This window comes from Phymastichus coffea, unplaced genomic scaffold (genome assembly GCF_024137745.1).
Source record: "Phymastichus coffea isolate CEN01 unplaced genomic scaffold, Cenicafe_Pcof_1.1 PCOF00075, whole genome shotgun sequence".
Taxonomy (NCBI): Eukaryota; Metazoa; Arthropoda; class Insecta; order Hymenoptera; family Eulophidae; genus Phymastichus; species Phymastichus coffea.
The window spans coordinates 953356-968689 of NW_026706886.1; the positions used below are offsets into that span (position 1 = coordinate 953356).

General features: G+C 41.5%; 1 protein-coding gene across 1 annotated transcript; it reads left to right on the forward strand.

Moving 5' to 3' along the window:
* Window positions 1–12493: 12493 nt before the first annotated feature.
* Window positions 12494–15241, forward strand: LOC131668210 (major facilitator superfamily domain-containing protein 10). The gene is made up of 8 exons (XM_058942177.1): window positions 12494–13016; window positions 13077–13435; window positions 13501–13763; window positions 13848–14139; window positions 14203–14423; window positions 14496–14586; window positions 14659–14796; window positions 14873–15241. The coding sequence occupies exons 2-8, from the start codon at window positions 13174–13176 to the stop codon at window positions 14959–14961; spliced, it is 1356 nt and encodes a 451-aa protein (XP_058798160.1). The 5' UTR covers window positions 12494–13016; window positions 13077–13173; the 3' UTR covers window positions 14962–15241.
* The last annotated feature ends 93 nt before the right edge of the window (window positions 15242–15334 follow it).

Consider the following 15334-nt stretch of genomic DNA (forward strand, 5'->3'; position numbering starts at 1 on the left):
TAAAGGGTGCGCGCAACCTGAACGCGCACTCGCTTCGGTCTTTTTCCGCGCAACACTGAACCGAGTATCCGCGAAAGATAAAAAAAGCGTTACTCCCGAAAAATCTCTCGCCCCCTCGGAGTTGGTCCTGTTGGCGCGAGCGCCCGATTGACCCACTTTCACACATACGCACACACCGTGCAGTGCACACGAGCGGACCACAAAGAACGAGGAAGGGGGACCTACTGAACCTGCAACCCCCCCGAAAAACTAGTGCGTATCTCTCGTATTCCCCCTTCGACACGTACGCGCTCGTTCTATCTCTCTCTACTCCACGTGGCAAAGCGACCGTTAATGAAAAAATACAGCAGCGGCAGTAGCGGATCCTTTGTTGCCTGCATCCCCACCAGAAAAACCTAAGCATACAGCCCACCCTATCTCGCTGCTGCGCTTATGTCGCAGTGGCCATGGGAGGATGCGTAACTGCGATTAGTTTTTCCGGCGTTTTCGGCACTTTGTTTACGCTTAGAAACAAGAAAGACGAGGAGCATTCCGAGCGCAAAACGCGAGATTATTATACGAGAGCCAAGTTACGTGTCTTCTCGTAGGCATAAAAGCTCGCTTTTTATTTTGTAATGCGACGACCTTCCCGCACGGTCTCTGCGGGAAGGGTTGACAAAGGGAAGAACGAGTTTCCAGAAAACGCGCCTTTCGAGCTGTTGTGTAGAGCCCGCGGGGAGGGAAGGATGCTGGAGAAAAGAGAGGAGAAAAAAGGAGAGAGACGAAAAATAAACGAGAGCGCGCGCACAAAGGCGAGAGAGAGAGAGAGAGAGCAAGCGTTCGCAGGCGTTCCCACGACGCCGGAAACCTCGCTCGCGCTCGTTTCTCTTCGAGAGTTGAACTGACCGTCAGAGACTTCGTCAGCCAGATCTGCATGACAATGAAGAGGAGGGATGCTGCCGATCTGCCATTTTTACCCTCTTGACTCGTCTTCTTTTTCCTTGACTTTATGCTTAATTAAATATTTTTATTACTAGCCCCTTGCAGTAGCCGTTAGTGAGAACACGATTAATTTTCGCGGCTGTTTCGTTGTGATGCGAATTCCGTAACATAGATTTGCGTTTCATCATTGTATCCTACATTGTGCTACATCAAAATGTCGATAATTTGCAATACGTAGATCTAGAAAAACAAATACGAGAGATTTGAGCGGTTTCAAGCCGCAGAGAATAACAAAAGATTTTCGCGTAAACAGAAAAAAGGCACACAAGAATAAATACCTGGACACGGCTAAGAAAGCTCCAGTAAATACTCTTCAAGATTTTGAGAGGAAAGGTAGGCAGAGAAAAAGACGAAAAAGAAAAATCCAGAATGATCACGTAACCTCTGCGCTTGTGAATCAAGCGGCGGTGGAGGACGCACGTGGTCGCACGCGGCCAACCGGCTTTCTCGCCTCTCATCGTAGCCGCATGTGCGTTAACACTTGTCATGATGTGTGAAAATCGTCGAGTATCACAGCCATACTCCGGCAGGCCGGGACGAGTGCAATTTGATGTCAAATACACAAATAATGCCTTCGTCCTTACCTGCCTGAGGGCCGTTTAATGTTTCATGACACAGCATCGACACACCAATGATACTGCTTGAAGAAATCTTTGAGTGATGAAATTAAGAGCATTCCGATAGGCCGGGACAAGTGCAATATTGAGGTTGAAAGCCTGAGCGAAACATTGCCACCGATCTCGACCTATCTTCCATGCAACGAACGAGAACTCGCACTCTTCTTTCTTCTCTTCTCATGCATGTGCCGTAGGTATTTTTTTCTTTGCTTGCCGCAAGCACGTGACGAAAAATGGGCGCGCACAAAGGAAGAATCTCCGGCCTTGGAGGGAGCCACGTTTTTTCCTTTTTTTCTTTCTTTTTCTTTCTTTTTCTCTCTCTCTCTCTCTCTCTCGCATCACAAATCATGCGTACACGGGACGGTTTGTGCGACCTATTATTTGCTTCGGTTCAGCAGCAGCGCAGGTATATAGCTTCTTCCCTGTTTTATACTTTTTTTCTTCGTCTACTTTCTTCGAGGAATGATAAAAACGCGCGCACCCAACAAAAGACGACGCAAGACTGAGCAAGCAGCGAGTTAGCGGAACAGCGTCGCAGAGCCAAAGCCGCCGAGCGCTCCCTTTATCCCCCCTCGATTACTCATTGCCTCCCCCTCTCTCCGCCCCCCTCTCTCGCTCTCACGCGCTCCTTTCGCTCGCGCGGTGCGTGTGACGCATGCTGCACCAGGGGATGCCCGTAATCACGTTATTAGCCCGAGAGAGAAACTTTCTTTCTTTGACGTCCTTTGTACTGAAGCCGGCGATTGATTCGTATTATGTAAACGCACGATTTTCGACTGTCAGAAAGGAAGAGAGGAGAAAAAGGCCAAAATAAAAGAAGCGCGCGAACCAGTCGTCCGAGTGGGAGTTTGTGTAATACCGTACACAACGTTTTAGCACATTCCACGTGTGTGTACAAGTCGCACTCTTTGTTGCATAACTTGCGCAAGCTCTCTATCTGTCGTGTTTCTCTCATGCTGTTATTGTTTTTGTTATTTCTTGGAAAATCGAGCAATGTAAAGCTAACATACACGAAAACATTGAAAAACAAAGGTCGTGGTCGCGCGCGATGTAAGTATATATCACAGACAAAAAATAAACGTGTGTGTGAGCGGCAAGGCTCGCGCTCTGCTGCTCTCAAGGACAGTTCTTCCGAAAAAAAGAAATCATTCCTCGTCGATACACTTAATTTTTTCCTTCTCTCTCTCTGCCGGCGCTCGTTTGGTCGTATCCGATTACACGCCGCCGCCTGCCGAAACCTTTTATCGTTATACAAGCTTTATACGCATAGTGTCCGCTCTTTCTCTCTCTCTCTCTCTCTCTCTCTTACACACACACACACACATACACACAGACATCACGCACGCACGCACTGAACCAAATAACAATAGCAGCAGCCGCAGAAAACAGAGAAGCGCACTGATCGTACTCGAACGAAGAGAAGAGTTCGGCTCGGCGTCCACGGGCAAACTGGCGTTGCCGACCAGATGCACCGCTGGCTTTATTTGCCGGCCGGGCCCTCGGGCCCTTGACCGAGTGGGGGTAGCTTTATTCCCGCGCGAGCAACCCAAGAGCCCCCTTTGTTGAGCGCGAAAATCTTACCCCTCGCTCGCTGCCTACTGCGCTGCCCTTACACACGTGCCGGCAAGACTGCTGGCCTTGAAACTTTTGCAACCGCGCAAGCGATGTTGCTAAGGGAACGCGACCGTGCTAAGAAAAATCAACGGTTAAAGGGGGTTGTCTCTTTTTTTTTGGACTCTGCTTTGGGGATATTTCAGTTACTTTCGAGAGCTGTACGGCTGTTTATATCGTGTCATCGTAGCATAATTACGGCTTTTTTTAATTGTTTGACACTGATATGAGCGGTTGATTTGATTCAACTACGAATGATTTTTTTCGTTACTACACAGAAAATTGAAATTATTCAAAGTCACGCGGTGGTGTCCATCTGTTGTTATTTTCAAGAAACGATGTAGTTTGACATTCCTTTCATAAACGATAAGCTAATGCAGCTATTGAAAATACTATCGTTAACGAACAACTCCGAGGTTTTATTTCTATTAGCATTTGAAAAAGTCTTGGCGTGTTTTTTTATATAGACAACACTTGAAAAATCGACGCAGACTAAATACAATGTCAAGCAAAATCACATGGAAAAGCTACAATAGCAATGTCAAAAGGTAAACACGTTTGATAAACTGTAAGCGCAATACGAAACTCTCCATCGTAAATTCAGCATATATAAAAGACATGCCAGAATGAAGAATTTTTTGTTTTTCTTTCTTTTTTCATCGTAGAAAGAAACCTGCTTATCGTGACAAGCCAGACGCAACGGCCGAAACCTCGGAAAGTACTCTCGCGCCAAAGTTCCTGCGGGCGCGCTAGGCACACGTGCCGCAACAATCTCCGTCTACGCGTCCGAGTGTATATAGGTAGGCTCTGCCGCACTCTCACCCCTGTGCAGCGGCGGTTCCCTCTCCTTTGTAATGCTCGCGCGATCAGGGTAGAAAGCCCGCCAAAAAGTGTATCAGCTGTCCTGGATTTCCTCCTCTTTCTTCGCTTCGATGCATTGCCGAGAGAGCGAGAGAGAAAGCTGCACAGGTATACAGATATAGAGATAGGACGGGTCGCCTTTATTGTCTCGCCGGAGAGAGCAGGAGGGACAGTTGCGTTGCATCCAGCTCAACACACTGCCGTTGTAATTAACGCGAGCGAGCGGCGACCGTTGCGATTTCTGTCAGTTCTCGGATGTGGCCCGCGCGCGTGTTCCACCTCTCCGGCGCTTTCCTGTGCTTGCTTATCGAGGGAGGACGCGACGTTTTACTCTCCGACTGCGCGCACGAGCTTTTAATCAGAAGACCCACGCCCACGGTGCTCTAGCGCCCGATAATGCACGTACACTTCGCTTCGAAGCGGCACATTTTATGCGCAGCCAAAGTACACGTAACTTACTAAAAGTCAATTGGTGTATATCTCTCGAGCGAGAAGCTTTGTTTGGCTTTGAAGCCTGTAAACCCAATCTGCTAAAAAACCGTACGAAGCTTAACAATAACGATTGATAATTCATCACTGCCTTAGCGCGCGAGCGAGCGGCCTGCTGCGACAATGATTGCCTTATACATATCAAACAGAAGTCTACACTTACGTGAAGCAAACAATGAAAAATCAGCGGAAAAAGGCCTCGTCACGGGCTCTCGGCTAATCCCCGCGACTATAACACGTATGGTTCCGTTGTATGCGAAAGACATTGTTCGTATATCTGCGAAACACTGTTGGCCGCGATCCCTTTCACGCCTATCCGTCGTTCCATGGGCTATCGATTAAATTTTATTAGCGCGAGAATCATCATTCGCTCCACTGGCTGCTAAGCGACTTTTTCGTCATTTCGTCTTTCTCGCACTGTTCTAGACTGCGGATGCTTGGCCACTCGTGCGAAGGATGCCTCGTTAGTATTGAGACTTCAGGAAAGCCAGCCGACTGTACGTGAGGCGGCCAGGCGAGCGAGCGATTTCGCGCGATCGGAACGCGCCAACAAAGAAAGTCAGATTTTTTTCAGCTAGCTATGCACGTAGCCATTGCCGTAGAGGAGAAAGGCTTAGTTGTACCTGTATTTGCAAGTGTGACGCTGCCGTGCACTTGTCAAAAAATTATTTCGCGCGCGCGACTAATCGACGCTAAACAGTCACGTACGACTCATCGAGGTTAACTTGTTCTTTTTACTCTCGCCCTCTGCACCCTCGGTGTATATAGCACTTGCACTCAACGAGCTAGACTACGACGTGACTTACTTTCATTACATCAGTTTTTGTGGTATTTTTTCTATTCTTTAGTAAAGAAAAGCAAGTAATCGAAGTTCAATATTTGAGAATCATTAGAATCTTACGTCTTGCCATTCCCACCGCAAATTTCCGGAATAAAGAAAACAATGCGCTGATAGCTATTGATTTTTACGTAAACGATCTACTTTCGAAAGACGACTAGAAAGTGCATTATTTTAATTAAATCAATTTTGATCCATTCAGCCCTACAAATTATCTGCAATAATTAATACTACTATAATTTTAGATTGATCACTTCGTTCGATCGTCTTGTTAAACGAGAAAACGGTTCGCGAAATTTCATCGAGAACCCCAAATGCTTTTGGAAATCTTCGTCGTGACTTTTACGCATTGAAAATGAAGAACGCATATCCGGAGCATTTGAAGCTCGAGGTGAACGCGCGAAAACTTTTCGAAAGTTCGCAAACCGCTTAGCAACGGCGTTCCGACCCACAACCCTTCTTCCTCGAAAGGAAAAAAAAGCAGCCGCAATTTGCTTCTGCTCTCTGCGTAGAATCCCCCTTCGTAATTGATCGAGGAAAAAAGCGCCATAAGCGCGCGCTCAAGCAAACAGGAAATTCTTCGTTAGCTCGCGAAGCCGGCGGTCAATTAAAAGCCTCCCCTGTACGCATGAAAAGCCGAACCAGCGCATACGCGCCGGAAAAGTTCCCTGGATGCGCTTTGTGTTAGTTTGACGCGTGCGGGGATGATTGAGCACCACTTGTAGGAGGACAGAGAGAGAGAGAGAGAGAGAGAGAGAGAGAGAGAGAGAGCAGCTGGTAGCGAGGAATCGCGCGCATCTGCCGCTTACATACCCGCCGCCCATGTGTGCACGCGTACGTGTGTGGTGCGCGCGTGCCACGGCTCTTTCCTCGGTTTTATCTTGGACCTCCATTTCCCGCCTTCTGAGTTTGTGTGTGTGAGGACGCGCGCGCGTATACTGCTGCCAAGCTTCTCTCTCTCTCTTTCTTTCTTTTTTCCTTTGTGTCCGACTCGCGAGCAACCTGGCGTAAATGCAGCAGCAGCAGCAGCGGCTACGAGCTGACTTTAACTTTTGCCTGTGGCCAAAAAGAAAAAGGGGCTTTGCTTCTTCTTTTTCACCCATTGTTGGTTTACGTCTTGTTTCGATAAAACTTTGTTATATCTGCTGAACGACATGGGTTCGCTGAACATTATGCGAAGTAAATCGACTATTGAGAGATTTTTTTTCTTTTTTCGCGTCTGGGACGATCGGTTGATAATTTTTTTTTGACATACATCGTTCATCGCTTATTCAAGAAGCTTAAACAAATAATAGGTTTGAATAACAATTTTCATTTCAGTGTCAAACGTGTAACGTATAATTTGCTTGTCGACAGCTCGAAAAAATTTCAACGACTCGCGTATTTCGTAATGACCCTCCCATGCGAACTTGACAAATCATAGCTCGATACGCGTGCACGGTTTCTCTTTCTTTTTTCTCTCTACTTACAGAACGTGAAATACGAGTAGTACAACTGCGCGCAGAGCGTAGCAACAGGGTTAAAGTCACCCCAACGCTGCTGCGCGCAGCCGGTTTTTCCTTTCCTTCACACGTGTGCGACTCGCGCGCAAGATGGTTACAAATGCACCTTGCCCTCGGCAGCTGCTGTTTGCCATACTATATATGCGCGCGCGCACTCACACACATACACACACATACCTGCGAAAAATTGCAGCGGGAGACGGAAGTACAGATTTTCCGCAAATATGTTCGGAAAATTTGCATGCTTGCTCACTGCTGCATCTGGTCTTTTCTTTATTTGGAGTGTTGCCCAGCATCTCGCGCTCATAAATTTTGCCGCCCGTGAACAAGAGAATAAGTGTGACAAGTTTTACGAGGGGATGGCACTTTGATGAGGAGGAGCCAGCTTCTCAATGCTGCCGCACATTGTTGCTTTGTGACAACAGCCGATCGAATTACGCGTTACGCACTCATTCTCTCTCTCTCTCTCTCTCTCTCTCTCTCTCTCTCTCTCTCTCTCTCTCTCTCTCTCTCTCTCTCTCTCTCTCTCTCTCTCTCTTTCTCTCTTTCTCGCTGATCGAAAAGTTACGCTCGGGGGCGATCAAAGTATGGAATTTTAAAATTTTTTACATTACGATGTTTGGAAATTTTTCACCTGGCGCCGGTATTATTATACAACTTTAATGATCGATAAGGTCGATATCTGATTGGATATGCATTGGATCATAGATACGGGAAATTTTTATTTTTTTTGGACGGTGAACATTTCTCGATTAATTAAAATCGTAGCATAATAAGTTCGTAAACAGATGGGCGAGTAATGTGTTTTGATCATACAAATGACAAAATATGAAAAAATAAAATAACGACGACTCGCGACAAACTGATTGCGTCCAATTCCTTTCGAGCAAACAGGAAAAATAAAATGAAGAACGTCAGAAATCGAATAACATTTACACGGAAAGAAATGTTTCATAAAAACTACGATGATTTTTAACATAAAAATTATAATGCATTACGGTAAAGCTAGGACACTATGACTGCTTTACAAATTTTAAGTGATATCGCATAAAAATTATGAATTTTCTTAAAATTGTTCTCATGGTCTGAATAAAATATACAGAACCGTCACAGTGAAAATTCCCCTACTCTCCAAACTCGTAACTCCTGATCAATAAAACAGATCCGGTTCAAAGTATTACGATGTTGAAGGTTATAAAAACGTTGAACAAATCCGAAAATTTTTTGATTCACACCTATCGGAAAAGAATTTTTATTTATAAGATAGTTTTTCATTATCGGTTGTTCAGTTACTTAATTAAATTTTTTACTTTGTCCTCAATTCAAGAACATACAACAATAACAAGTGTTTTTGCTCGTGCTGCGCGAATGGCACTACCGCAGCGCCACGGTTTTACCATGTGAAATTTTGCAGTTTACCATAATTAAAAATTAGAGTACGGAACTATATTTCTTGGAGTGTTGAACAATTTTTATGCTTATATTCATAAAGCTTCATAAACTACTATTTCGCTCCAGCTTGACCGTGACAAGCTCGGTAATTTTTACGCGATATTTCTTTCGGTGTACTATTCACGACGGTGTTAAAAGCGATATACTTTCTTTCGTCATCTGAAAGAATGAACCCAGTCCGCGCGGCACACTCGTAGAAATGAACGCAGCGCGCAAAAATCATCGTTGCACTTCCTCCACGAGAGAACAGGCGAAGGAGAGTGCAATTGAAAAGTGCGCGCCGAGCACCTGCGCGCCCGGCATCGTCGCCCGTAAAAAAAAAACGCACACACAGGAACTCCATAGTCTGGTATATACTTGAAATTTGGTTGGATGCAACGAAAAGAAAGAGACAGAGTGAGAGAGAGAGAGAGAGAGAGAGAGAGAGAGAGAGAGAGAAGAATGAGTGGGAAGGGGGTTGATGCAGTCTGCGCGATTACGCGAAAAGGTTTTTGCCCGCAGTTCGAGCTTGAAAAAGTTTTTGTTGATTTTGCACGTTTGTGTTGATTTACTTGATGCAGGTTGCGAAATCGGATGAAATTTCACTACGAGTTATTATAGGTATAATATTACTGTGAAAACGGCAAAAAAGATACGGCGTCCAACAGAAATAAAGAGATTCCTCTTTAATCTTCTAGCCACCGTGCAACCTAAGCAAGCGATACTACATTCCTACAAGCAGAGGTCGACTCGGTCAGAGGAACCCCGATGCAATCTCGATCTGTTCAAGAGTATTGCATTCGATCAAGTTGTCATATACTTATTTTAAGCCACCAATCGCAAATACAATTTCATAAAAATAAACAATAGTAATTTATGGAGTGGTAGACGTAGATATCAAATTTTGTACGCTTTTCTGCCGATTTTATACAAAATGGAATAGGAAACCTATAATAAAGTCCACTTTCAAGTCTAACAAATGTCGCCATTTGATTTTGCCGACTTAATGCTGCATTATACACCGTAATTATATCAATATTTAAAAAAATAACTACCTCAAACACACATGCTCCTCGTTGAAAATCCATTTAGTAGCTTTTCCAGATATAAAAGTCGTTCTCCGCGCAAAGGAAACTTTTAAATAAAAGAAAATCTAGATCTAAATCACATTGATAGGTACGCGTATGTGCACGCACGTATACTCTACTCTGAAAAAAAAAAGAAAGAAAAACCCCCTCATTGGAGAAAAAGAAAACGAGTCTCAGGCTGCATAACAGACATCGCGCGAGCAGAATCACGATGCGACTTGAAAAACAGCCCAAGTAGAAGAAGGCCCCAGATGGCAAGCAGAGAGTGCCCGGCCCAGCTCGAAAATTGAAGCCGTACAGCCACCTGCCTCTCTCTCTCTCTCTCTCTCTCTCTCTCTCTCTCTCTCTCTCTCTCTCTCTCTCTCTCTCTCTCTCTCTCTCTTTCTTTTGCTTCGTGTGCGTGAGCTTTTACGCGTGCGCGTGTGTGTGTCCCGCGATGCAGCTAAAAGTGAGATGCTTCCATTAGGTCGACACTACACGTGCTGAGGATCTGGTCGAGGAACTTCGACGAGAAACGTTCAGTAGTTTTACTTTTTTGTTGTATATCATCACAATGACTTAGATCTTTAGAAATTGATAGACTTACGTGTCGAGATTTGAATTATTGAAAATCTATTTGGTGAAAAGAATGTGAAGATAAGTTGAAATACCTGGCGTATTATTTTGAATTGACAGAGGAAATTTTCTCGAATAAAGAATTCGATGTTTTTAAAGGGCGCGATATAAGTTTACGTTTATATTTCTGTAAGTTTTAAATTCACGATCAATTTCTATTTGAATGTTTGTTATAATACTTAACTCGATGCGATACGCATTCCTCAAAATAACAACGCTTTGAAAACAAGCGAAAACGACGACAAATGGAATCTACTCGATCTACTTTTATTATTTTTATTACTTCACTCAAAGTCATTTCAAGAGCCACGTACTAGCCATTCATTCATTCAGCTTGCCTCTATACACCTAAAAATAATCCGAGCATAAAAAAGAGTGCTCGCAATGAAATATAACACAGAGAGCACGCGTTCTAAGAGATAAGGTTTCACCTCTTACTAGAAGGGTTACTTCATACAAAAAAATACCTTCTGATTCTACTTGAGGAAAGACTGAGAGAATTTTAGAAGAGACTAGGTCGCCCGGAAAATATTTCGTTGAAATTTTCATTTGGACTCACGACAAAGAAGAAAGACTGCACGAGGAATCTTGTAACGGTAATACAGCGACAGACTTTTCTTTCTCCTATACCAAGGTCGCACTCATTTGCATCATTTCGCCCCAATGATCATCCACGCGAATGAAATCATAGGAGACCCAGGTATACAGATCTTTTTCGCTTATTTCGAGATCGCACCACGTGTGTAACGAATTCTCCGAGAGTGGCTTTCTATATTATCGCATCTATTCGGTTCACATTAATCGATCGTTGATAAGAGCTTTGTTATAGAAAAAATCGTTTGTGCCAATCGAATTGAAAAGCCGTTAATCCGCGTAAGCATTCAATGAAACGCATATCGATAAGGTATGACAAAGAAACGTTCGTTTGATATATCAGGGCAAAGTGTCGATTAGGTCAGAAAGCCAAAGTCCATAAGACAAGAAAAATATCGTTCCCTGTATTTCTTCTTCGAGTGCTGTCGTAGAACTTTCCGTAAAAATTTGTGCACGCATATTCTAATACCATTAAATTCCCATCGACGTTGCGAGCAATTCATAAACACACTCGACATTCCACGTTATACTCGTGTAAATGCGGACGACTCGACAAAACAAAAACACACGCACATATACGAGGGAGTATGTATGCGTCATATGTGTGCACATCGGGTATTAAATTGCATATAGCTTTTTTCAAAGGCGATCTCTTTTTCTCGGGGATTGACGTTGGGTTGCAGCGCGAGGTTTGTAAAGATCTTTGTTCGGCCCCGAGGAAGTGAGCCTACACGTTTGTGTTTATACGTGCGTGTGCGCGCGCGCACGCGCGCGCGTGTGTGTGTGTGTGTGTATGTGAGCGTTTACCGGAAGTTCGCGACGCACATAATGCGACCTACGGTTGCGCCCTTTTCTCTCTCTCGCTCGCGCTCTTCGCGAACGCCGGCTATTTCTCGCTTCACTGGTTTGCTCTCTGCGGGCCCTGAATAAACGAGCAAAAGCAACTGTGTACCGTTTTCGTTGCGTGCTGATTCTTCGCTTAACTAACTTTCACTTTCTTTTATGGCAAAATCTTGGTTTTTTAGACTCATCGAAAGACTTTGATGATAAAAGATTTTGTTTTGATTTTTATTTTTAATGAAAATGAACAAGGGCAAAGTTGAATTCGACTTTTTTCTTGGAGAATGCGATGATGGCGTTATCTAGGTGAGACAGGCTGAACTTGATGCATTGACCACTATGCTCGCATGGTATAATGAAGATATTTAGGATGGTATATGCGATATTTTTTAATATCTTAGTATATTACTATCTGTTTACTTGCAAAAAAATAACTTTTTTAATTATTACTGAATTAGTTCCGTAAATACTTACATGTGTAATCTCAGAATTTATCTTATTTGTTTACAATACAATTTACATGTTATTTTAGTTTTGATTTGGTACTGCTAATCAAGCTAAAAATTGGTGTTATAAATAGTGTTTTAGAATTTAGAAAACGGCAATATCTTTACGATGAATATTTCACGTTTAGCAAAAATGTTTAGAACAAATGCTGAACGAGATTATAATTAAATTCCACCCTCTTATGAAATCACACATCCAAATAGTACAAAATGTCAAATGTTTTAATTAACTTTTATTTCCCACAATGAGACAATAAACTTCATAAATCTAACAACTTAAAAAAATATTCCAACGAGATAACAAGAAAAGAATGCTCTATTTTCGTGACATTTTATAATTCAGGCCCCGGTTGCATATCTATTTACGCTTCTGTACGAAGCGCACGATTCCAGTGGTATCACTAAAAGCTTGGGGTTATAGTTACTAATGCCAACATGATGCCAACAGCCAATCAAATAAATTAAATAAATCATAGGCGTTCAAATTTAAAGATGTTCAGTAGTCCTACAGTTTGTTTAGTTCATTTTCGCGCAGCTATTTGCATCATATTGGCATTAGTAACTATAACCTCAAACTTCTAGCGATTCCACTGAAATCGTGCGTTTTGTATGGAAGCGTATGTGCATATGCAACCGAAGCTTCATAAATTCGGTGATTGCAATTTATTAGATCGGCCAATTTACCGACCGGTAAATCTAGAACAGCTGATCGTCGTGTCAAAGAAAGTATATACACACATTACCAAAAGAAAAGATCGCGCGAGAAAGTATGGGGAGTACAGAGTTGTGCAAGAAAAAGGCGGGGGGAAAAATAGGTTAAATGAAAAAAAATGTTGAAGGGCCTTTCACTTTTAGCCGTTACATTTACACAGTGTCTGTGCCACGCAACATTTATTGACGAATTCACCTCCGCGGTTGCACTGTCGTGCTGACAGCTTCACCGTCGTTATCAGCGTGACAACATCGTTTTGCTATCGGCGAACGTGACTAGCCATGCGATCGGCACAATAGATTCGCGGAATTCCAATGTCAGCCGGAAACAGGTACTTACCAACTTTTATCTGTCATCTTCAGTTTTTATTAGTTAATCGATTATTTTCCAGAGAATCTTTACAGAGAAATTCAATTGTAGTGCCTTGAAAGCTGTGTAACAAGTATTTACATACAGTATTTTGCATATAAGTATTAAGAATCATCACCATGACTACAGTAACTTCAAATTCCAGCAAAGAAAAAGAATATGAAAGTAAAGATGATTCAAAAACAGTCCGCGTTATATTTATATCATTATTGTTAGATTTATTAGCTTTTACTATGATACTGCCACTTTTTCCTGCACTACTAGACCACTATGAAAGTGTTGATAGTGGAAACGGATTGTATTCAGTTTTTTTGAACAAAATACACAAACTAAGTTCTCTACTTAATGCTCCAGAAAATATTAATTCAGTATTATTTGGAGGTATATATTAAACAATATATTTAAGAAGTTAATAATGTTAAATTAATTTTTATATTTTACCTCAGGTTTTCTGGGATCCATGTATTCTCTGTTACAATTCCTTGGAACACCCATTGTTGGAGGACTTTCAGATGTTTACGGAAGAAAACCTCTCATGATGCTTTGTCTCACTGGCATAGCATTGTCTTACTTGTTGTGGGCTTTTTCCAGTAATTTTGGCTTATTCATCATAGCCAGAATAATTGGCGGCATTAGCAAAGGCAATATTAGTTTGTCCATGGCAATTATTAGCGATGCAACTTCTGCAGCCACTAGAGGAAGAGCTATGGTAACTGAAAAATTCCATTCAGATGAGTGACAAATATTTCATTCAAAGAATTTGATTACAACAGCAATTTTCATTTCATTTAAGGCACTGGTAGGCATTGCATTCTCAGTTGGTTTTGTTTTGGGGCCAATGATTGGTGCAATGTTTGCAAAAATGTCAATTGGTAGCAGAGAAAGTCAATGGTATGCATTACCAGCTATGTTTGCTTTTTTTTTGTCAATGTGTGACTTATTCTATGTTGCAATAAACATGAAAGAAACTCTGCCAATTAAAAATAGAGCAAAATCACTGGTCAATGGTATTTCTGGAGCAATTGTATATATCAATCCAATTGATTTATTTCAATTTAATGGAGTCACTGATTTGACTAATACAGGTAAAATTTTATTTTCTGGGCAATAAATTGTATATTACAATTAAATGATGAATATATTTTTAGAACTCCAACAATTAAGAAGTTTGGGTAAAACCTACTTTTTATATCTTTTTATCTACAGTGGCCTTGAGTTTACTCTTACTTTCTTGACTCATTACTCGTTTGGTTTTTCGAGGATGCAACAAGGCTGGATGTTCCTTGGTATTGGTACCATTATGGCTTTACTGCAGGGAACTTGGGTCAGACAAGTTCCAGAGCACAAAACAAAAGCTGTAATAGAATTGGTATGAATTAGCAATTCTTAATTTATGTTCACTGTCGGAATTTCTTTGATAACTAAATATATTGTTATTCAGGGATTATGGCTTGCTGTGCCATCATTTGTTTGTATTGGCATTGCTAAAGATTTGATGATGCTTTATTTTGGAATATTTCTTTTTGCAGTTTGTAAGTCGTCTTTTGGAACACAATTTTTTCTGATAGCTAATTTGCATTTCAAATATTTGCATTTTAATTTAGCTACTGCTATGATTGTGACTTGCATGATGACTTTAGTAAGTAAAGTTGGACCAGAGAATCAAAAAGGTATTATAACTGGAATATTTAGGTCTCTTGGAGCATTAGCACGAGCTTGTGGACCTGTGGTCGCATCAATCGGTAAAATTGTAACATTTTGTTCTTAAAAATATCATGAATGATTTCTTTATTTATATTTATATTACTTTTATTTTAGCATTTTGGAGTCTTGGTAGCTGTACATCTTACTTAATTGGAGCTGTTGCTTTAATCATACCTCCAATAATATTGAGGAACATAACGTAATATTTTGTTTAGACATTGTGCCTTGAAAGCGTCTCATTCATTCAAACTCAAAATCATTTTCATCAAATCTAAATAATTAAATATAAAGTTGTCTACTTAAATTCAAATACTTCATATATCATTTGATTTAAAAGGATTTATTAATTTTATATAAACTTTTATCAAGTTGAGATTGTTAAACTTTTATAAAAATATATTAAAGTAGTTCTAAATGAGAAATTGCAATATTACACAAAAAGACTAAAAAATGTAGAGATTTTACAAAACAAAGTCTTTTAAATATACAGTATTTATATGCATGTATTATTGATAATTATTACAAAAAGTAAAAAATTTACGAAAAGCTGTGAACATAGTGTATTAGTGTTTGTAA

Excerpts from the sequence above, each read along its gene's own strand:
- LOC131668210 (XM_058942177.1), top strand. The coding sequence starts at position 13,174 with ATGACTACAGTAACTTCAAATTCCAGCAAAGAAAAAGAATATGAAAGT. Across the intron at positions 14,424-14,495 it reads CAAAAGCTGTAATAGAATTG|GGATTATGGCTTGCTGTGCC; the intron begins GTATGAATTAGC and ends ATTGTTATTCAG. Across the intron at positions 14,797-14,872 it reads ACCTGTGGTCGCATCAATCG|CATTTTGGAGTCTTGGTAGC; the intron begins GTAAAATTGTAA and ends CTTTTATTTTAG.